The sequence below is a fragment of the Calidris pugnax genome, unplaced genomic scaffold (genome assembly GCF_001431845.1).
Source record: "Calidris pugnax isolate Ruff unplaced genomic scaffold, ASM143184v1 scaffold51, whole genome shotgun sequence".
Lineage (NCBI taxonomy): Eukaryota > Metazoa > Chordata > Aves > Charadriiformes > Scolopacidae > Calidris > Calidris pugnax.
The window spans coordinates 6,968,649-6,992,677 of record NW_015090797.1 but is presented as its reverse complement, the minus strand read 5'-3'; the positions used below and the strand labels follow the sequence as shown (position 1 = coordinate 6,992,677).

At 38.7% G+C, this 24,029-nt stretch overlaps 1 protein-coding gene across 4 annotated transcripts in view; it reads left to right on the top strand.

Annotated features, from left to right (window-relative positions):
- ST18 (suppression of tumorigenicity 18, zinc finger) overlaps positions 1-21,500 on the top strand; it is a 166,448-nt gene extending 144,948 nt beyond the window's left edge. For 3 of the 4 annotated variants that reach the window (XM_014937026.1, XM_014937027.1, XM_014937028.1), the window contains 10 exons: positions 2,975-3,090; positions 5,951-6,013; positions 6,850-6,918; positions 11,923-11,985; positions 12,085-12,165; positions 13,215-13,436; positions 15,495-15,583; positions 16,782-16,885; positions 19,217-19,360; positions 20,272-21,500. In XM_014937026.1, coding sequence (XP_014792512.1) covers positions 2,975-3,090; positions 5,951-6,013; positions 6,850-6,918; positions 11,923-11,985; positions 12,085-12,165; positions 13,215-13,436; positions 15,495-15,583; positions 16,782-16,885; positions 19,217-19,360; positions 20,272-20,412 — 1,092 coding nt within the window. In that variant the 3' untranslated portion in view covers positions 20,413-21,500. The remainder of the gene's footprint in view (positions 1-2,974; positions 3,091-5,950; positions 6,014-6,849; positions 6,919-11,922; positions 11,986-12,084; positions 12,166-13,214; positions 13,437-15,494; positions 15,584-16,781; positions 16,886-19,216; positions 19,361-20,271) is intronic. The other variant, XR_001411385.1, reaches the window with a different exon arrangement.
- The last annotated feature ends 2,529 nt before the right edge of the window (positions 21,501-24,029 follow it).

Here is a 24,029-nt window from a genome sequence, read left to right as displayed (position 1 = left end):
GGCCACATGTACTGATGTAGGGTCCTAGAAAAGCAGAGTTTCAGTATTCTACCTGCATTCCCTTTGCACTGTTTTCCTTTTGCAGCTTCTACACAGCTTCTTGAATAATACCAAGTGTTCCACAAGGTTCTAAGACAATGCTGGAGAAATCACCTATTTAAGTGTCTATATGTCTCCTTCATTCCTGGGAAATACACAGATGGGTCTTAGCTAGAGACAAACTGCATTCCCACTTCAGTCATTATTAGATTTTTTCTTTTTCAAAAGAGCAGTTACTATGAAATTATAGGTCTTTGTGCATGTATGTGTGTGCACAGTTACTGGTTTAAAAAAAAAAAAAGTAAATTAAAAATCTTAATAAACCAGTTCAGGAAATTCACAAATAAAATTTCAAAAAAAATTATTATTTCAAAGATAGAAAATGAAAATACTGCAATTCTAAACCACTAGTATCAGTTCTGCTGGTGGTTGTAGATGTACTCATGTCAACCTTCACCTTGCAATCTTATTTTTGCTAAATGATTCAGTGAAGCATCATTAAATGAAGCTGTGAACTGCAATACTGTATTTCGTCGAGCCTCGATATACATAATTCTCGATCAGCGCTCTCTGTGCAGCAGGTATCAGACTGTGACATGATGAATAACTCACACACACAAGTTTCTGGTCCATCACCAGCAAAAGATCAAGCGGTATCTTTCATCTGAGATAAAGAACACAAGCTATATAAATAAAAATATTAATAAACCCTCCAGCACACACAGCTACTCGTGTTTGCTGCAAGTGCATCCTGAGGTACATCACAAAGTTCAGGATCCCAGTGGAGTGCCAGAGTGGTCTCTCCACCACCCTCTACTCTGGGATCCTGTCAGCTGGACCTTTGACAAGAAGTGGAAGAGGCTGATGTGTGCCTGGAAAACACCTTACTTGTGTTTTTTGAAGTTGTTTTGACATCTAACCCCTTGCATCTGGCAACAGAGGATCCACCGTTTTGTTGCTTCTTTTGGCAGCTTTTGATTTTGCAGTGACTTACACTGGTGATGATCCCTGTAGGAACTTGCATTTACACTTCTATAAGAAAAGCAGGTGAGAATGTGGGGACAGAGTCAGGAAGTAGAATCCCCATTCTGCAGATTGCAGTGGCAAAACCACCTCCATACACCACCAGAACTGGGATTTAACTCCATGTTGGAAAACAGTCTTTGAGGTTTCTTGAATCTTGAACAAAGCTGGCATTCATTTTTCCCACTTCTGGTTTTTAGCTTTTTTGTTTCCATGTTTGGAGGACTTTCAACTATTTATTATTTCTGTACTAACATTTTAACAATACCTACCATTGGTTTTAATTTTCTCTATTACACTTTATATGAAGTTTTCCTTTAGAAATAAAATTCTAAAAGCCTGAAATATATCAGGTCTTTTTTCTTATTTAAAATAATTACTCGATAATTACCATGAAAGAGTGTTTAGAAAAGCTGAATATATGTATTTTTGCTTTCTATATTTGTAACAGATGAGATTATTCTGAGACAAACTAACCCTACAAATGTGGTTGCAAAATTCAGTAGTAATTGATACAGCAATAACATGGCACGGTTTCTATATGTATGTGTAGTGTGAGTTTCAGTAGGCAGTAGGTAGCCAGTACCAGAAAGCAGAAGGAAGTCATATTGAGGATCCAGTCTCCAAACAGGCAAAGATGAGCTGCCAGAATTGAGGACCATATGGAAGCTTTATCAGAAGAAACACCCCCGCAGAGCTTACAAGTCCCGTTAGGCAGAATCTCCATTTTCAGTCCAGATTCTCCTCAGCCCTCCGCTCTGTGTTAACAGCTCTGCAGACATCTCTGCCCCTCTGTCCTGGCATGTTCGTCAGCTGCACAAGCCCAGAGCATCTATGGCACCAGCCCCATGAGTTTAGCAGGAGCTGGGAGCTTCTCCCCTCAACTACAGGCAGCAGTTTCTGCTCCTACAGACGGTAACCTCTGGATGATACCCACCTGAGTATTGGAACGGAGTCACAAAACCAACATGAAGTCCCAGCAGGGATTAATAGAGATTCGATAATTGATGCTGTGGGCTTTGGAGAATTATTGAATGATGCAATATCCACAGAGCATCCCTCCAGAAAGGAAACACTTATCCTTCATAGAAATAATAATAACAATTGAAGTCATTAATTCTCAAAACAGTATAAACCAAGCTATTTTGAATTGATCAAAGAAGATTTTTCAGAAAACAATAATGTAATTTCCTTTCAGGACCCCAGATTTCCAAAATGTCTTCCCAGGGGAGTGAATACTCATGGTCTACATCACCCATCAAACAGCACCGTAGAAGTGAGAATTTTAATCTACAAATAGTAGAAATCAAGAACTACCTTTAGCAGCCTGCTACTAAGAAAATTTCAAAGTGGTTTTGTTCTTATGATTTTCATTTTAACAAGAAACTGCTCTTTGAATAAGATAACAAGTCATTCAATTCTAAAAAGCTTTGCACTTATGCATGTTTATGTACAATAGTTTTTTTTTAAATTTATGATTGCAGTTTGTAATTCACAGTACAATGGTACTCACTTCAACTATATAAAAACTCAGTGATATACTTGCACAGAAAAAAACAAAACATGCTTTCCAAAGTCTTGCTTGACTCTATATATTCAACAATTACTTTTTTGTGTGTGTATTTTTCTTTGTTCTTTATCACCATTTCATAAATTGAAACCAAATTTTCCCTATGTATAGCTTAAAACAGCATCTGCCTTCAGAAATTCTTTCACAACATTTTAAAAAATCTACCTATGAGAATCTGAAACTATGATGTGCTAAACTTTCTTCATCTTTCTCCACCGTTTCTTATGACTTTTTTTAGTGTTTTCCAAGAGGTTCTCTTCTTGCCACAGCAAGTTATTTGTTGAATATATGGGAGACCTTGCAGAGTGAAACCTTTTGTCATATTCTCATCTAATATTTCAGAAAGATCCAGTGAGCTCTCCAGAAAACATGGAGGAAAAGAAGTATCCAGGAGATGTCTCCATACCAAGTCCTAAACCCAAGGTCCATTCAAGAGATCTCAAAAAGGAACTCATCACGTGAGTCACAAAAAAAAATGCCACATTTGCCTCTGCCCTGGTAAAGGCTGACTATGCCGTTGGTCTGAGTGCTAATGTGATACAGGGTATCACTCCTCACTCCTTAGATAGATAACAAATGGGCAACAGCTCCTTCTACAAAACACGCAGTTTCGTGGCATGCTACAGTTTGGCTATGCTAACGATTGCATAATCAAACTTTACTGTAGATCCGCTGCTGAGAGCTTGCATAGAAGTGCTCAGGATTTCTCAGATAAAAAATATACAAACTTCATAAAAAGACAAACCACCACACAGGAACTTCCCTGGGGTTTTCCAGCCTGTAGGAACCCTATGTTCAAGTCCTTCGTCTGTTTCCTTCAAAGCAGAGTTAGCTATTCTTTGCTGCTGAAGATCCAGTGGATGCACAAACTCACACTCTGGGAGAATAGGCTAATACTCTCTTTTCCCAAGTACAGAGACTCACTTGTTGTGTCTTTAGTTCCAAAACTTTACTATCTAAAATTACAAAGAAATTCTCTTAAATCTTTCTGCATGCAACAGTTTGTTTCAGTTTATAATAATTCTGTAAAATTGTCCCAATCAGCTCATAACACTAGTCAGTTTTTAAAATCTTATCTAGGCTCTCCACAAAACCCCTTTGGATTCACGTCAACAGCATTTTGATATCAATACAGTGTTTTCACTGTAATAGTCAACTAGGACTTAGCAACCATTTATAGCACTTTTCTTTTTGTCCCAAACCAGAGTGGGTCTCTCTAGACAAGTGCTCTCTGTATCGCTTAGTGATAATAGTCCGTAACGCATCACTGCAGGCTCACCCAGAGATAAATGAGTCGCATCCCATCACCCTGTGTCCTGCTCCCCAGACTCAGTGGCACTGAATCAGTTAGATTCGCCGCCGTCTCTAGAAATTACATTTCCCTGGGGCAAACTGCTGTGAAGAGTGATTCTTTGCCCTCACGCCGTGCAGTCTGCGTGTTGTCTGCTCTCCATGTTATATCTGCAGCTGTAGTTCATGACCCAAATTGCTACAGGTCAGGTTTGTTTTGCCTCTTCTAGAACAAATGCATACAAAAATCACTGAGAGTTTATTTGCTTGAAGACTAATGGCTTTTCTTTCGTAATATTTATTCCTTTGTGATATTGACCTGTTTTCAGATGTCTGTAACATACTTTGCTACTCTCCTAAATAATAATTTCCAGAGTATTTACAAGGGCAATGATCAGTTTACAGTGGTTTTACTGTACTATTTTCAAACAGTGAGGAGAAACAGGTATCTAAAATATAACTGTCCGGAAAATGAAATAAAAAGCAGTTTGAATTTATCAGAAGACTATATAGGTAATATCAGGAACAGATTGCATTTTTATGATCCCATTGAGCTCAGAACTTGTACAGAACAATTCAATACAGGTGGCTCCATCATGAGGAAGTTTTTAAAATGACATAAGCACTTGAGGAAAAAAAAATTCTGACACAGTTACCTCAGATGCAGTGAACAAACTTGTAAATACTACCTCCTAGCATGTGCATTCAATTTTTCCATGTTAATTCTCTTGCCCATAACTGCATCGCTCATCGCTTTTACTGGGCTGTAAAAATGTGGCTTTTCCATGTTAATTCTCTTGCCCATAACTGCACCGCTCAGGTTGAACTGGGCTGTAAAAATGTGGCTGGTGTCTTCCTAAGGCTGCTTTACAGATTTGAGAAAGTTCCTATCACTCTGCCAGCTTGGAGGAAATAGCCAAATGAGGATCTAAGATACCCTTTACATATTACTACGGAGCACCAGCTAAAAGTTTTTGCATAGTTTCTGCTTGCCCCTCTCACCCATGAGAGTATGAGGGGCAAGTGAGAGAAGGCACAGCCCTTTTTAAGGTGACTCTGAAGGACTGGTGCTAGTGGTGTAAACTACTGTAGAAAGGTATACTTAATTCATCTCTCCCTCCATGCACAAATTGCACTTCTTGATATCTTTGCCCTCTTGCAGAGGACTGTATCCTAATTTGATAAATAAGCTCAGTGCTATGTTTGAAGAAGAGCTGAGGAAAAACAGAAGCTATAACATTTTCTCCAGGTCAAACACGCCTCCATCTCTTAGCATAAAAGGACATATTTTTTGTGCTAAACATACACCATCTTTGTGTCACTTCTCAGTTCAGCTGAGAAACATCTTGGGAAACCTTTGTGCTCATTCTGACTTCAGCTGTGTGAGCTTGCTGTGCTTTCTTTCCTGCAAGAAACAGTGACACCTAATTTTTCATTTATGTCAGAAAATTAAGATTGGATGTGTTTCTAACGAAGGTGCCTTATTTTAGTCAGAGTTCAAGGGAATTATTTAGAGCGTCACTGTTCTCTGGCCTGTGTTATACAGGAGGTCAGATCAGAAAATTCATCTCTAACATCTATGAATTGCTGTCAATGTACAAGTATATCAGTATTGAAACTGTTCTTTTAATAATCCAAGTCATAAACAAAAAATCTTTTCGAAGCATTATATAGTTTAAAAAAAAAAAGGGGCTTTGACTCATTTTCATGGTGGAAATACGAAAATTTTTTTCCATCTATATTTCAAGTAATAATTGAGAAATAGAAATGTCATGTAAATTTTGCTGGTTTTCTGTAGCGTCATGATAGTCTTGGGATGTGCAACGATGAATGTGATTGCCCTAAGGGTCATTATTTAATTCACTGCAGGGTGGGGTGAGCTATGGGGTGTGTTATACGTACTATATGTATGTATAACATACACATGTGGGGTAACATAACATAACTATGTGGGGTGAGCTATGGGGTGTGTTATACATATATATATATATACACATATATATTTCTCATTGCATCTTCTTTGCACAGCTGTCCAACTCCAGGATGTGATGGTAGCGGCCATGTAACAGGAAACTATGCTTCACACCGCAGGTAAGAAACAACAGGAAGCCTAAAGCAGGAAATAGAGCTATGTTTAGCTATTGTCATCTTTGAACATTTTTGTACTAACCATGGTTAAGTATTCAAAACTAATTTGCAGAAAATAATCCATACAGAAATGTGGCTGGTTTTCCTGGTTTTTTTATATTTTGTGAAGTCTGTTTGGGCTCAATAGACTGCTGCCATTAAGCAATATATGCTTACTACTGTAGCTGGATGTCTTGGTTGAGATGTGTAGATAAGTCATTTTGTAAAGTTTTCATTTCTCAAGTGTACCAGCACTCTCTGTACAGATGCGGATGCATGAGATTTTGATGTGGTTTCCGTAAATATTTGTGTGAAAGTCTTTGAAGTTCATAGATCTGCTAACATAATCTGAGGATGCTAAATATTTTCCCTAGAATAGCTTACTCGGGGTTGAAACAAGAATTTCCTACTCCTCCTTTTGGGAGCAGGACGGAAGCATTTTCTTCCTTTTCTCAACCACTTGGACAAGATGCTCCACTTTCCCCTCGTGGGCAACATAAGGAAGGACTGTGTACTGCTGCCTCCCATGCAAAGCTTTACAGAGGCTTAGAAACCTTTGTTCCTAGCCTTATATCTTTCCAATAATTTAAGAACTACAGCCTGATACTGGCTGCTCCTTCATTGTCAAGAACAAGTATTTGAGGATCTCTTTTTTCGCATGCTAAGTCATAGATTGTCTGGAGGTTGCTGTTCTAAGAAAAAAAAAAAAAAATTGAAAAAAAAAAAAAAACAACAACAAAAAAACCAAAACCCCAACATGTTCTGTTTTAGTAAAACATACCTCATTATTCTTTCTTCAGTGTTTCTGGGTGTCCATTAGCTGACAAGACATTAAAATCCCTTATGGCTGCTAACTCTCAGGAGCTTAAGTAAGTATTGATAATAGCACAAATGTTATTTTTACTTATCTTCAATCAACGTTCCCTACGTTCATGCAGTTATTCATTTGAATTTCTGAGTAATGTCAAACCTTTGTCCAAAATTTGAAGTGAATTGGTTTGAAAGCTTTTGAGTGAAATAGAATTTGTTTTTCTCCATTTGTCTTTCTTCATTTTTGTACCCCTTCATTTTCAAGAATTAGCCAGGACCTCGGGTAAAAAATTGTAAACACTAAGAGAGATGCTGCTCTCATAGTATTTCTGAATCAGAGAGAAAAAGAAAATATCTAACATGTAAGACAAATCTGGCAAATAGCTCTGTGTGATCCAGTTAGAATAAGTTAGCGTTATTTAGTTAGAAATAAGTCTAGTTAGAATAAATTTAAAAATGAGACCAAAACTCCTGCAAATAATTTTTTATCGTTTGCTACCATATACTATGAGTTTAATGTCACTGAAGCAGACATCAAGTCATATGATTTTGTGCTGGCATAATTCTCACCATGAAATGTCACTTACAAAAGGACTGTGCAAGCTCTGCTATATAGACAGATGTATAGGGACATATGAATATTTCAAAAATCTGTAGTCAAGAGAGGCACTGGCAACCAGTCATCTAGTTATTGAATTGGCTTTGTCAATAAGGATGTGGAGAAGAGGAAAGGATAATTAGAGTTCTTTCATAGCTTTCCCTCTGCAACTTGTAAATTGGATCCCATAATAGATGGCTTGGAAAAACTCATGAATGCGTGTAAAAAGGCAAGAATCCCGTGACTGTCCTTTAGGTTCATCCCTAGACCAGATAAAAGAAAATAAATTCTCATCATGACACTTTTATGCTGTTTTGATGGTATTAATAGTAGGACTGACTACATTTAGACCTAACTCATGTTTACATTCCCCGGATCGAATGTTAGTGGTCTTATCCCCTAGTCTGACAACTTGAATTATAAACAAAATGCTGAACTGATGGTAGCTGTGGAGTTGAACCTACTGCAGATGCAGCAGAATGGAAAAGAAATGCTATTTATATGGGCAACTGTTCAAAGCAGTTCCCACAGCCAGTAGGTAAACTGACACACTGGCACAATGCTTCAGTTTTTCCATCACCAAGTCTCAAATGTACCAAATTTAGGTTTAGTTTGTTTTAAAAAGAGCAGCGCAAGAAGCAAGGAACCGACTTCCGAAAATGCTGACAAATTTGAAATCATTTGCTGAGTCATATGTATTTGTCCCTGCTTCTGTTGGCTTTCTGCCATACATAGACACTCACACAAATATTTTGAATAGTTGCTCCTCATGCAGCACCCCCCTCCCCATATTCATGTGTGAATAAGGAAATTTGCATACCAATATGGTTATTTTTCCACTAAAGCTTCTAGAGTTTTGGTCATGCCATAAGGAAAGAGGAGCAACAGCATATGACTTAAATGACAAACTGCACACTGTACGCCATGTATAATAAGTGAGTTGTGAAAGACAAAGTCAAAGTTCATAGACATTTCACAGACAGAAATATGTTGCATAACGCACTTAGCATTTAATTTCAATTAACTAAAAAAAGAGCAAAAATCAAAATCTGTTCACAGACAATTTGCAAAAGGAAAAAGGATTAAATAAAATTATTTTCCACAAATGTACCACCTTCTTTTAGCTCCCTGCAAAACATAGTTCAGGTGAAATTTTAAACAAAACCCTGCTTTTGACAAGTGTTGGGTAAATGAAATCTTATGCCAAAAACCTGCAGTCACGTTTGCACTGGTATAGCATAGTTATATCATCAATAGTTAACATTATTATTGCTATGTGAGCAGAGGGCATAAATGCTCATAGAATCAGGCCACAAAAGTCCCCTCATGTAGTTAGGCATGAATATGAAAAAGCTGTGTATTTTTTTCCAAATGTTATTCACATTTAATTTGCCAGAATCAAGATATGATTTTGGCTTTAATTAGGAAACTCTAAGCCAGCAAAGATACAAGGCTTCCATGTGATCTACAGTTTGGAAATAAGGAAGATCTGTTCAGAAAGTGAGCCTTTGAGTCAGATTCAAGAATTTTTTTATCTGAGGGTTGTTGTTGCACAGAGCAATCTGAGGTGGTCAAATTAAAACATACTAATGTTGACGATGAATCACATTTTAAAGCTATAAGGGATAATTATTGCTGATTGTCCTATTTCAACAAAGACCTTGCTTAGCAAGCCTTAAAGAATTTTAAAAATGTACTTTAGAAAGATATTTGCTTAGAGTTCAGAAACCTTAAGGAATAGGTAGTCAGCCCTATCCTTAGAGGAGTTGTTGCAGTGGTTAGATATCAATTTTAGGAGAGATTCCAGCAGTTCTTGTAGATAAGTTTCACACAACATGTTGATGCTGATCCATATTCCATAGGCAGCATGACATATTTCAGTCAATGGTTTATCTCAGCTGACCTCTATGGGTTTCCCTTAACTACAGTTCATATCCAACCATCTCTGTGAGCTTTCTTGGCAGAAGCAGAAATGCTCCTAGATCTGCAGCTCACTGTATCAATTTTACATGCAGTTGTAGTTCATCTACCTAAAATAAGACAACTGTCTTGGAGTAGGGAACAAAATAGCAGGTACTCAATGCACAGTTACAAGAATTCCGATGTGAATTGCTGAGATTTGTTCTTGGAAAACAAACTAGATGAATTGTAAAAGAATCTGTAACCTAGACCCACCTGAGAGTCGACATCTTTTAGCTTGAGTTCCTGAGTCCTCTGGCCCTCCAATGTAAATCTGATTCTCTTGGCTCTGCACAGGAACCCATAACAGAGGATGAAACCCTAAAATGGGACACCAGTCCAAACTCATCAGCCAGTTAAAAGCTGATGAAGATGCACAGTATTACTGACTGCAAGGCAATACATTGTTGGTATATCTTGTATCGAGGATTTTCACAATCCATACAAAGGTATAAGCAGTATTTGGAAAACGTAACGTAGCAGTCAACCTTAGGAGTCTCGCTAGTGAAACTTCTTACTAATTTGTCAGTAACCCACCTGAAATACCATCTTATAATTTTATCCTTATTGATAATATCACAGCCTCAAATCTTTAATGACCTCAAGAATTCCTTGGACCCTAATCTGGTTGTGAAATCTATCTGCTGCCAGAAGCGGTAAATACAGATGGGGAGATTAAAATTTAGTTCAGTGTCTTTTTTAAGTCCCTAACTCTCAGCCTCTCAGATCTGTATGTCTTCCACAAAGAGCTCTTACTGAATTAAAATCCACGTCCAGTCTATGAGGACAGCTCTTCCATCTGTGATCATCTGATAAAACAAGTAGCCAAAATTAATACCCATAGTATTTGGCAGGTGTTCTGGATTTACTTGTGAGCATTCACACTCTCCAGACATCTGCCCTTGCTGCCTGCTCCACATGACATTGTGCCCAGTCCTTGTCCCACACTCCGACAGGTCAACATTTAGCTCTACACAGTCAAGCATATCTGGCACTCTGCAACCCACACCTCTACCTTCACTGTCAGTGTGAGTCATGTCATTCTGCCAAAATATTTTGTTCAGAAAATGTCATCATGAAATGTTTTGACATTATCTTTTAAAAAAAAAAAAAGTCTCCCCTTTCTTCAATTGAAATTATTTGCTGAATTCTACTTGAATCAGTGAATAAATTTGGTCATGTCCAAAAGAAATTACATTTTTGACAAATTAATTGTTCGCGGAAAAATAGTTTTAAATATTCTGTGAAGAGATACACCTGCACACTCAGACGTGCTATGACAATTATATTTGTAGGTGTTTTCCATGGCAGCCTACCAATGACTGGACTAAATCACCCATCTCCTCACCTCGGGAAAGATTCAGTAACAACTGAGACCCTTAAGGGAGTATTGAACGATGCGAGCTTCCTTAATGGTTCAGTACAAGATTATTTGGTACAACTCTTTCTGTAATTCTCATACTCTGTAAAAATCATAGCAGTCAAAAGGCCCTTAGGGATGCTTAGCATAAGAACTTTGTGCTGTATAATACAGAAACATAGAAACGGCTGGCACAGCTTCCAAAGGTAAATATTTTTTTCGTGCTGCTTTGTGTGCTGAGGTGTGTTTCTCTTCTTTTAAAATAAAACCTAAACCAAACAAAAAAACCCACACAAGCCTTCAATGAAAAAAAAATCTAAACTTCTGAGATAGAAGGTGCTACCAGTAAGGCCTTGCTCCAAACCCCAGAGAAGTCCATGGAAAGACCTACGTTTTCTATGTAGAACCAGTAAGAAAGTAGCCCACCCTCCCAGACCACTGGTGAAAACACAGTAACAGGCAGGTTTGTTTCCTTTCATTGAATGGTTGTTTTAGTATTAAACATTCATACACTTGAAAAGGCTTGTTTGTTGCACACACACAGAGAAACCCCTTAACTATGGGACATAATCCAATTGCCAAACTGAATACCCAATTGAATCTAGAGCTAGGAAGATATGGTCCTTTTGTATGCTTACAGCGCTTGAATATACAAATTATTACATTCAAATTCTGTCTATCATCTACTGATGCCCAAAAGTAAAACTGTTTCTCTGCTTCCATTTCCCCTTCTGTAAATACTGGCAAAGTGCTTATTTATATCTCTACCTGAAAACATCAGAAGAATAACAAACAAACACGTAACAGTAAATTTACAAATAGATCTATATCAAGCTACTCTTTTTTTTTAATGTTGTTCCCATACAAGGAAAAATGTTTGATGCAAACAGTGTTATAAACTAATTAAAACTACACATCATATGCAATGTATTTGACATTCCTTACTAAAACTGTTATAGAAGAAAAAAAAAAAACATATGAAGGGAGTCTGTTCATTTAAAAAAAAAATCAGCAAGAACGAGTTTTAATTATTCAACAAAAGCTCTGCTGTTCTTTCTTCCGCCCTAGACAAAATGTAGAATGTAGATGTTATTTACTGTGTACCTTTGAAGCCGTATTTTGTAAGCTCCCTGTGTTATTCCATAGGTGCCCGACACCTGGCTGTGATGGTTCTGGCCACGTGACAGGGAACTATGCATCTCACAGAAGGTAAAAACCATCCCGTTGCACGGGGCAGCAAGCACGGGGGTTCTCGGCAAGCAGCAGCAGGCAGAAAGAGGTGGCTTTTATTCTGTGTGCTTCTTTCAGCTTATCTGGTTGTCCTCGTGCCAGGAAAGGGGGTATCAAAGTGACTCCTACCAAGGAAGAAAAGGAAGACCCTGAACTTAAGTAAGTACAAAAGCACAGGTCAACCCCCAGTGAAGGGAGGGGGGAAAAGCCTTTCAGAGCACAGGACCTGAGGCATGGGAGGAGATGACCAAGCTAATTTGAGTCACCTGAGGATATTCCCCAGAGCTGGAGCCGAACCAAGTGTTTCTGCTTCTAAAGAAGCTGATGGATTCTACCACCTTGGAGCCTGAGCAGTGAGGAAGGATTGCTATATCTGCCTGCATTGTTCCAATTATTTTAAACAGCGCTATGAAAGTGCCACTTACTTGGAAACATTGGCGAAATGAAGGAAAAAAATAAATTATTTCTGCCTGTAGTGAAATCTTAACATGTCAGCTAATTAAATCAGAGTGACACCTTCAAAATATGTCCCAGAGAACTTAAATATATCTCATGTCTTTCCTCTATAAATAAACTAAATTTTCACATAAAGTGAAAACTGGAGACTCGGTAGAGATTCACTGCATTCCTGACCTGAATGCACTTTTCGTTCAAATCAGTAAATGATAACTGCCAGAATATAGATATGAAGATTTAGATGCAAAAAATGTTGTTCTCAACAGTTGCTAATTAATTATGAGGGATTGTATAACACTGACAGAGCAGTGCAAAACAACCACCCCAAATCTTTCTTTGCAAGTGATTGCATGAGACGATACAAGTTTTCCAGGTGCAGGAGCCCACCCTCTCCTTCATGCCAGAAACCTAGATAGAGAGGAGAGAATGTTGACTTTCCATACAAATGTAGAAGTAAGATTTACTGCCTATGATAGAATTTCAATTTTATTTTCTGGGAAAACACTATCTAAATGAATGTTTTAGTTTCTTAGGCTGCATGGCTGTATTTTAAATTGTCTGATCTCAAGATCAGCTGAACTCAGCTTGACATGAACTGGATGCTCAGGTACATTGTGCCTCCAGGGGCTGAGTCTTATTCCATTAATGCAAAGTGGCACAGGCAGTTGGAATTATTTTCTCAGACTTTCTTGAGACCGTCTTCGCCTGCTCTCTCCAGTGAAAACGGGGTTTCTTTTGCTGTGTTTCTGTAGATGCCCAGTGATAGGCTGTGATGGCCAAGGTCACATATCAGGTAAATACACTTCTCATCGCACTGCTTCTGGTTGTCCTTTGGCTGCCAAGAGACAGAAGGAGAGTCCCGTCAATGGGTCTTCACTATCCTGGAAACTGAACAAACAAGAGCTGCCACACTGTCCTTTGCCAGGCTGCAACGGGCTGGGTCATGTTAATAATGTTTTTGTCACCCACAGAAGGTATAACTTTGTGTTTTCTCTTTTTATTTTTTCCTTAACGTTCCACTGTTGAATTGGCAACATGTGAGGTTACCGTCTGAATACGTTGTGCTGAAGTCTTTTAAGTAACAACACAGTTTACATTGCAGCTGAAGTAACATGGATCAGAATAATTTTCAGAGAGTTGGGATCAACTTTTTACTCTTTCCCTATGTTCCCATTGCAATGTGACTTTCCAAGGTCTTTTCTTCAGATTAGCACAGTTTCTATACGGTTTAAAATTTAATAGAGTTCTTTCCTAGGCAAATATGGAGTTGTATCTGTATATCTTTTACAGAAAATGCAAATATCATTGAAATGTCACCAGAAAAGGTTTAGCAAGAGCAATGGCTGCATTCATTTCATCTTTCTACCAGTAGAAAAGCTGTTTTTATGAACTTTATATTTAAATAACTAGAACTACACAAAAAAGTAAACATGTAGAACTTACACAGATTACACAAGTCTGAAGTTATAGCAATATTACAAAGATAACCATCCTTACAAAGCAGGCATTACTCATATAACCAGTAAAAATAAACACTATGATTTAATGTATCACTGAAAACATCAGTATAATTTGACCATAATTTGACCACGTTCAATTAATATTGCAAAGAAACTGGCTATAGAGTATGAATTAATACCTGTCAAAATTTGGTCTTCTATCTGTCTTGGGAATTAAATCTATATTTTGTACCTTCTTTGCTTTCTTTCTAACACTGAACCAACTTCTCCAACACAAGAATGTTCAAGGTGACATGAACAAATGCAGTCAGACTCCAGTGTTATCCTCACTTTATGATCCACATCCCATATTAAAGTCTTTACATTAGGACACCACTGTAAATTGGAGCTAATTAAGCAAATAACATAATTAGCATGTGAGCTGGTTGCAACTCGTACTATAGCTGATTTCTGCCCTACATAAGGCTGGATCACACATCCAATGTGTGCTAGTTAAAATGAGGCAGTAAATATAGCTTTATGATATGATATCTTTCCCTAGGACATTTGCAGTCTAACAAGTAACCCATGGCTTTGAGACATTCTTCCAGTTAGTTATCTGCTCTGAGCAGAAATACAAAGCAGCATTTTAGAACTGGAGAACTAGCATCTTTCCCTGTGTAGTGTCTAGCTAAGCCAATGTGAAGCTAACGTTAACCTTCAAAAGCTTTTTTTAAATTTTTTTTCATGTAGAAACACCATATCTATCAGGATTTTTGTTTTTAATTTTTACACATACACGAAAATCAACCATTTTCCTGTGGAACAAAATTTTCCTTCACTCCTTACTTGGCTAAATCTGAATACAAATCCTTCTGCCAGTTCTTCAGCATATGGGTATTTCTTCTTTGTCATTTATAAAGATAGTATTAAGACAGTGCAATTCATCTTAGCCCTTTAGTGGGCTATAAAAATTGCCTCAGATAATTACCAGCTGATGAAATTGTAAGCTTTGAAACAGCAAAATGTAATTTAATGTGAACAGTAGTTAAAAAGCAAACTGACTATATAATAGAACCATTCAAAATAGCTATTACAGTCTATAGGGTATATCCAGAGTTATTATTGTATTGATCATTATTATGTATCAGCAAAATGATACAATAGTTGTGCACCACGGAAATCATCCTATTAACTAATTTTTTTAGGATAGTAAACTTGCTATCATACTTTCCCTCTCTTCTGGAGCTCAAGTCCTCAATTTAAAAAAGAAAGATTTTTATTTATAAGTGTTAAACTTCAAGAATTCTATAAACGCATCTTCACATAACAGTAGCTGCCACTGCTATTTTGATAATTCTGAACTATGCTTAAGAGTTGTTTACTTATAGGTTGAGATTTCTGTGCCAATTTTCAAGCTGGAATATACAGTTAAATGGCTCTGAGTTACGTCATTCCCCGAAGCTATGCTATAATGGAGATACTGATGTGACCTTAGGTACAGAGGTCTGTCCAAGTGCATGATAATATTGCCTGAAAGGATTGTTGCCATTTTCAAGTGGGTGCTAATGTTTTTTTTCCTATCTGTTTCAGCCTGTCTGGTTGTCCTCTGAATGCACAAGCCATAAAAAAGGGCAAAATTTCGGAAGAATTAATGACTATCAAGCTTAAAGCAAGTGGTGGTAAGGAGATTTGTAAAAGATGATGACATTTATTTAGATAGAAGGGCCCTGACTCCCATTTATACTTATGCCCCTTTGTGCCATTTTGGCATTAATTCTCACTCCTTTCAGTTATCTCTGGCAATAACAAATCTTGAATAACAAAAATCTTTGCATGAAAGATTATAAAATTACTCTCATTTACATCATGATAATTCAACATTGAGGGTATGCTCTTATCTTGTCTTGGAGCATTAATTTTTGATTTGGAGATGCTTTCAATATTGTTATTACCAATAAATTATTAGTTACGGATCAGGAGGACTTAGCTATCTGATGATTAAGGTAAGAAGGGATAAATATTGTGTGCAGAATTTGATTCCTCTTCCTAACCTGAATACTACATGGTTTAGTATCTATGCTGTACTTGGATGATAACCCAAGTGTAAAGGAACAATTAGCAAAGAGTTATAAGGGGGAAATACGTAGGAGTCTTCTTTCTTACACAGCGTACTTGAGAAAGTTGGGCACTGAGCCAGGATTTTGTGAATTTAGTCTTTGTGCTTCCAGCTGCTGAGCAAAATGTTTGTTTTACGTTGGGCAAACGAGCTTGCTTCCCTGTGTCTGGGTTATTACTGGGGCAGGGACTTTCCAAGCTGGCTCCCCAGTAGACCCAGTTCAGGGCTTTAGGTGTTAAAGTTGTAACAACAGTGGCACACATCTCCAGGCAGAGCTGGTCTCAGAGTGATCCTAAGCAGAAAGAGGGACAAGAGGCAAAGACTCAGCAATTATACTACTGGAGATGTTACCCTGGGGTGTTCCCTGCAGAATAAGGGTTGCTGTTATGTTTCTGTTAAAATGAAAAAATCCATTGTAAATACTCTCTCATGTTTTATGATAAACTTTCCTCTTTCTGGGCAATTTTTCCTTTGCCTACCCTCCAGCTTGTAGTTAAATGTTGCACTGGAAAAAAAAGAACTGTGAAGCACAAAGACTCGGCCCCTTCTGTGCTTCAGCTCATATAGATGTTTTACAGCTAAGAAACATTTTTTGATGCACCTTTAGACAGTAAAGGCAAAGTAAAAAGCAATTTAAAGATTAATCATTTGATCAAAAACTTGTTATCTTCCTCTTGTTCAGTAACAGCAGCTTGTTACTTTTGCATCCTTTTACATGTGGACACTTTAAATCTGACATCGGTATTTTCAACTATTTGCAGGTATTGAGAGTGATGAAGAAATCAGACACTTGGATGAGGAAATAAAAGAACTGAATGAATCCAATCTTAAAATTGAAGCTGACATGATGAAACTCCAAACCCAGGTATGACATCGACGTGAAAGTTTTACCTTTTCTGAGGCTATGTTTAAGCACAATGAGTAAATTCAGTGCTATGTAAATGTTACTTTTAAACACAGTTCGTCTCCTGTGCACTTGTTTTCCCATCACTCTGTGGCACTTAAAGTACCAAAATCCTACATGTTTTTTTTGTTAAGCATTTGCTACTTTGTTTTCTGTAAATGAGCAGCACATTCCTGGGTATTGTCTTAAAGATCTGGTGAATAACAAATTCAGAATAGTTTGGAGCTACTCTTGGCAAGCAGAAAAACCATATTTATCAACAAAACATTCATTTTCCTTTGTTGACCAAACTGTTGAACAAACAGTGCAGAATCCCATGACTGCGGTTTTAAGGGAGGATATTACCTCTTGCCAGCACACTCTAACTCTTAATGCAAGTGAACTTTGTTCTTATGTGTACCTAAGAAAATCTCCCTCCTTCAGTTCGCTCACTGTCAGTTACAAAAAACAGTTTGAATTTTGCCTCCAGGCAACACCTGGTAAAGAATGGATGCCTTTTGCTCATTTGTGTAGCAGAGGAGTTTGACAGGAGCTGGAGAAAAGAGTCGCTCTCTTTCATTCTTTTGTATACTGGAGAGATTAAATCGGTTTTAAGACGCTGATAGAGTCTTAGATAGATAGATAGAGTGACCTGAATCCCCTCATCCCTGCAGAGACTCCTATATGGACCTGGGAGCTCACCTGGGCAGACTGAGTAAAAGCAAGAGCAGAAGCTTGCTCGATATTTTAGGAATAAAAGTTTATGAAAATAAGTCCTAAATGAGATCTGGGAACTGAATATAAGTTGAAAGTGATCTAAAGCAAACTGACTGTAACCGCATCCCTCTGTATTTGTACCACACTGGAATCTACAGTGTTGATTCATACTGGTTTTGTCATAACCACTGCGTGCATGGTCTAAAAAAGGGTGAAGTTTATGCCGCCTACGCTGGATCTAAATGATCTGGCTTTTCACTGCAAAGGCTGTGGGGATATCCATCCCAAATTGCACTGCAGTGAGGGAGGGGGTGGGGGTGGTGTTCAGTGTCTGGGGACACTGATTTCAGCTCTCCCTGGTGATCACTGTGCTGTTTGCACAGAAATCACCCCGCTTATGCAGTCAGATTCCTTCTCCTCGGACCTGCTCCCTGGTGAAGGCAGTCTGACCAGCAGAGCCTGAACTGAAACCCAGCTGAAGGAACACATCCCCTACATGGTTTGCTTTCACCTCCTTTAAATCTAGCCCAGCCAGGTGTCAGGCTCCTGCCAGCAACCTCCAGAGGGGAGGCTGTAGTGGATCCCAGGCAGGCAAAAAGGGGCTCACCCCACCGGGGGGCTGTTGTCAGGTGTGATGGTGTGTGAGGAAGAGAAGTAAAGTGGCCACAGCAAGAGATATTAAAATAGAGCAGAGATGTGCATCCTAATGAGGAGAGGGTGAGCGTAACGGCCGTGGATGTGACTCCATCGCTCTGCTCTGTGTCTTGCAGAGCCATGGCCAGGGACAGGGGTGGCAGCTCTGGGTTCTGTCCACTGCGTGGTGAGGAGCAGGGCAGTGAGGAACCAGGCCCTGCCAGTGCTGCCTTCAGGTTTTCAGCACTGCTTTTGACATATAAGCCGTCAGAGCTGCATATATTCTCTCACACTAGACAGATTTTTGCTACCGCACACGCTTTTTCCTGCTCTTTCCAAAACCCTCATTTCTATTCTGTTGGTCGGAGATCATCTTTGCAAAGATTGTTGTGTGCTCAACCTCTTAGTTTCCTTTCCATTCTATTCTTCTCTTATTGTTTCCAGTGCCAGCCCTGTAGCTAATCCCAGCCAACCCACAGCTCTACCCTCCACCCAGGAGCGGGGCAGGAAAGTAGCACAGCAGCTAATTCCCGTGCCCTTGCTATTGTGGTGGATCAGCAGGGATGCTGTAAGAGCAGGACAGCAATGTAAACATCACCCTCCTTTCTCCTTCCCTCCGCCAGCCCCGCGGCCACACTCTCCATCCCAGCTCCACGCTGACCTTCTCCCCCTGAGCTCAATTCCCTCCTCCCGCTGCTGGGCACCCTCCAGAGCCTCGCTGCCACAAGGTTTCCCCATGAACCAGCAGCAAAGTCCATCAGTTCAGAGGGAATACAACCTCTTCCTTGCTCTGAATGTTCTTTGGAGAGGTTATGTCTATCCTAAAAACCCCCATGCCTGAGTTTCAGATCCACCGTGGCCCCCTCTTATAATCACATGACTGCCATTTTGGGTTCAAACTGCAGTTACAACGCTGCCAAGGGTCTCTTAGTTTGTGTGTTTGTGCCTGCCTGTGTCTTTTAGATCACATCTATGGAGAGCAATTTGAAAACAATAGAAGAAGAGAACAAACTCATAGAGCAGAACAACGAGAGCCTGTTGAAGGAGTTAGCTGGCTTAAGCCAAGCCCTCATCTCCAGCCTCGCTGACATTCAGCTTCCACAGATGGTAAGACCACAGCCAGCAGCTTCACACCTTCTTTGAGACTGTTTTGCCAGCACTTGAAGCAGATGAGCAAGCTCAGGGACCAGCAGGAGCACTGGAGCTGCATTAGCAGAGAGCTCTTTTAGCCTAATTTACTTTGCAGTGATGCTGGATCATGAAATCTGTGTGATAGCAGGCACAGTTGCTTCCAGGACTGAGCCACCCCTGGTGTCTCTGCCCTGTACCACACCATGCAGGACAGGTTTTTCCCTCATTCCTCCCTATCTGAATGTCCACCCTGCACAAAGAGAGGAAACTTCACACCACGAATCCTTATTTACTCTGCTGCTAGATCAAAACTTTAACCTGTTTCATACAGGTGATTTTTCTGGAGCCAACAAAGCTCTGCCTTCTCAAAATCTCCACGTTCTTAATGTCCTACTTGCAAACACAGGACAGAGCCACAAAGGTACTCGTGTCTCTAGGGTGACAAAGCTCTGCCTTCTCAAAATCTCCACGTCCTTAATATCCTACTTGCAAACACAGGACAAAGCCACGAAGGTACTTGTGTCTCTAGGGTTACAGTCCCCTTTCCCAATCTCAAGAGTGCCACTAGAAGATTAGGCGAGGACAGTTACGGGGATGTCAACCACAGTCCCAGAGCCAAACAGGCCACAGTACAAAAGCAAATTACACTAACGATGATATCTCCAACCCCTTTTCTTGCTTGGAAGAGTGTGTGGTTGCCCCAGCACGTGCAACTCCCTTCCTTTCTACAACCCCTCCATTAATTTGGATGGCTGCCCTGTTTACGACTTCTCCCCAGTTGCCATATCGCTGCTTTTCCACGCTTTGGGCTTGGGTGTTTGGGTTTGGTTGGTTTTTTGGCCTTAATTTTATCTCCTACAATTATAATCTGTTTTGTCTTCATTTAGGGGCCAATCAGTGAGCAGAATTTCGAAGCATATGTAAATACACTCACAGACATGTACAGCAATCTGGAACGGGACTATTCCCCCGAATGCAAAGCTCTGCTGGAAAGTATCAAACAGGCAGTGAAGGGCATCCATGTGTAGGATGTGAAAGCTGCTGGGCAACAGAAATTACTTAACAGCAGTAAACTCCAGATGGATCTGTTAGGAGTTCATGTACTGCTAAGGGGTGTAGGTTGCCATGCTGCATTTACAATTGCAACATTGCACTAATTTTTTTCCCAGCTGACATAAAAAAAAAAAAAAAAAAGAATAAAACCACAACAGACTATTTGTATTAACAGCAATGCACTCTGTTAGTATATTGTATTTATTTCAGTACAATTCCTTTTTTTTTTCTTCTTTTGCACTCAGTTTTTGTAAAGTGAATGTAAAAAGTGTGTGCGACTATTTTTTATATTTTTTATTTATTTCTAATCAAAGAGTTGTTTTTTTTATCTTTTAACAGCATTTTTGCGGCCTGCCATATTTTTACAAATGTGTTTATTAATTTATTTTCCAACGGGATTTTAAATAGACTGAAAAGTTATACTGTAAATTAAATAACTTGCTGGGTTTGTACAGGAAGAAAAAAAAAAAAAAAACTATGAAAGTAACAAATGACTGAACCGTGGTTCTAGTTTTATTTTCCTCACATCCTGCTTTTTTATAATGGCTTTGTATCAGAAATGGGTTTGCGGTAACATGAGATGTGAAGATGCATGGAATGAGAAGATAAATGGTGCCCACTAGTGGGGAACTCGGGCTCTTAAAAAGCACAGTATGCTGGAAAACAGTGTGTTAAAGAATACGTTAGCAATAATGAAATATAGCAATCAGCAAAGCACTTGACTCGGCTGTGTGATTTAGCCTATGCGGATGATTATTTAAAATGTTTCAAGAGAACTTCAGATTTATTTTACCACTGCAGTTTTTTGTTTTTGTTTTTTTTCAGAGTTAGCTCATGGTAGGGAAATGACAATTATCTCTAAACAAGAAGGGTAATTTGATAGGACTGGTACTTTTTTAGTACCAGATGTTGAGGTTTTAAGCAAGTGACCAGTATTGCTATGGTTTTGGATTTGGAAAAAAAAACAAACACATCCCAAGCTGAAGGCTTTGTACATAATCGAATCGAACACATCTCCCCTGAAATGGCATTTAATACTGGTTTGAACTTAACGGCAGCTGAGGAGGCAAATCGAATCGAACACATCTCCCCTGAAATGGCATTTAATACTGGTTTGAACTTAACAGGAGGTCTGGAGGTCTGGAGAGGAATAATACCACTCCAGCACGACGGTGGTTGCTCTCCTCCGTGAGCAGCAACACCGTGACTGGTTTCTCCCATCCTTACTCACCACTCCAGCACGACGGTGGTTGCTCTCCTCTTGTGAACGAACGGCAGCAACACCGTGACTGGTTTCTCCATCCTTATTCACTAGGACTAGGCTGATACTGAGTTTCTGACCAGTCTCTCGGTAGGGTACCAAGTGCCACAGAGCGTTCAGACAGACGGAGGGGCGGCCAGAGGAGCGCTGGAGCAGAGATGCTGGCGTGCCCCTTGGGTGTCTGCTTAGCCTGGGTGTGGAACTTCTGAATCCGCCAGAGAGTAGCGGTTGCTATATAACAGAGGCAATGTCTATTTCAGGGATTGTAAGTAATTAAGCATTGTTTCAAAAGTTTTTTTTATATTTATTTTTTTTAAGAAAAAAAGGTATAAACAACCAGCTAAACTGCCTTTTTTGTATGCACACACACCTCATGTGCATATGTGCCTCAGTGTAAATGTATACATGGATCTAGCGTGTGTTTAATTTCTCCGTGCTATAATGAAAGTGTTTATTTTTATTAGCCTCATTTATATTTAGATTGAATATGATGGCATTCACAGGCTTGACATATACAATTATATTATTACTGTTCCTGCACAAAAGTACTATTCAAAAGTGATTCAACTCTCATGCACTGTGGTCACTGTTCTGCATTAGGTGGGGCTTGCTTTTTGTTTGAGGGTTGATTCAACTCTCTGACCTTAGTTTAGACAGGGGGAAATGTATGTTCTTAGGAGCTGTGTTTATTTTTAAATCGATTTTTCAAAGCTACCATATGTGCTGTCTAATATAAATAGGAGGACACCAAACAAAAATTTGCTATTAAAGTTATTGTTCTTGCTAAAAAAACAAAAAGCAAACATTTGTTATACTTGTTAAATGCATACAAAATGAGTTCACTCATTACAAAGACTAAAATTTAATTTACTAAATATTTTAACAAATTTGTTATATATTTTATTTAAGTAAAAAAAATCTCTTACTGACCTATGTATTTATTATTATCATTTACTATGGCTTCAGGTTAATTTATCTGTGTTTGGTTGTTTGCTCAGGATGTTCTGTGAAGTATGTTTGTATTTATTTGCCTCCCTTGTACTTGATGTGTTTTGTAATGTGCACTGATTTTTTTTTTCTTTCTGTTTTCCTTTTTTTGTGTTTAAATGCATTGATGAGCTATACTGTAAATTAGACCTTTTGTAAAGAGCAATGATGTATGCATTTTTTAATTTGGAGTAGTTTGTATACTGTTTCTTCATACAATTAATATTTCTTACATCAAAACAACAAAATTGTGTTCTGTGCTGTACATTTGGTGTATGGTAGGAAATAAAATTGATAATGAAACTGCAGCAAGTTGATGCTGACTTGTATTACACTTTCTTAACTGCACCTGGCACTATACAATGTGTCAGATGCTTTACTTGCTTTGTGTACAAAATGTGTCATCCCTGTAAGTAAATTTCTGGTATAAATAATTTAATTAGTGTTTTACTGTGTCAATTTGAAATAAGGAGGAGAAAAATGGAACTGCTTAAGAGGCCCTTTTCACTTCTGAAGGGAAAAAAAAACCAAGATAATAATCACTGCATTATTTAATGCATTCTTTTCTTGGCAGTTGTAGACTTCATTTATACTGATAAAGTACAGGATTTGTGCTGACCTTTAACAGCTGCTAAATGATGTTTAAACATAAAAGCCATTGTAAAGTTTCCAGCAATTCGGAACCGCCCACTGTTCCAGTGCAATTTTCTGCTGAGATTTGCAGTGCTTAGACGTTACACAAATAGAAATCTGCTGGTTTTAGAAAGACAATATTTCCAGTATCTAATGGACATTCTTTTTTCACCACTCATTGTGAAAACAGGCCAGTTTTATTTAGGATACATACTAATGGATTCAGGACCATTTCTAGTCTCAGATTCCAGCTTTCCATGGATAGACCAAAAATAATTTTCATTTAGAAAATAAGGTAAATTTAAAGCCCACAAAGTAGCTGGTAATTATTTATTTGAATAGACAAACTTAGATAAACCAAAGCGGACTCTGATACTGGAAAAACTGACATGTCCTGTATTTAAATGGAGCAAAGGTTCAAAGTTTGAATCATTACATGAATCCTGGATACTCACAGATCCTGCCGAGTTTGGAGCTGCAGAGTCAGCAAAGGGCTGGGATGGAGACAGACCTGTCCTGGGAAGCTCTGCTCCACTGGAGTTCAGAGCTTTCTTTGCCCTAGGACACATCCAAGGACCACATGAACTAGTTCTGTAGTAATTAATAGTTACTTAAGTAATATTTCCTAGTATTTCTTAATGAATATAAAATAATTTTTTTCAGGGTCCTTTAAAATTGCTGTTTAACTGTGGACTTTCAGGTCAGCAGACA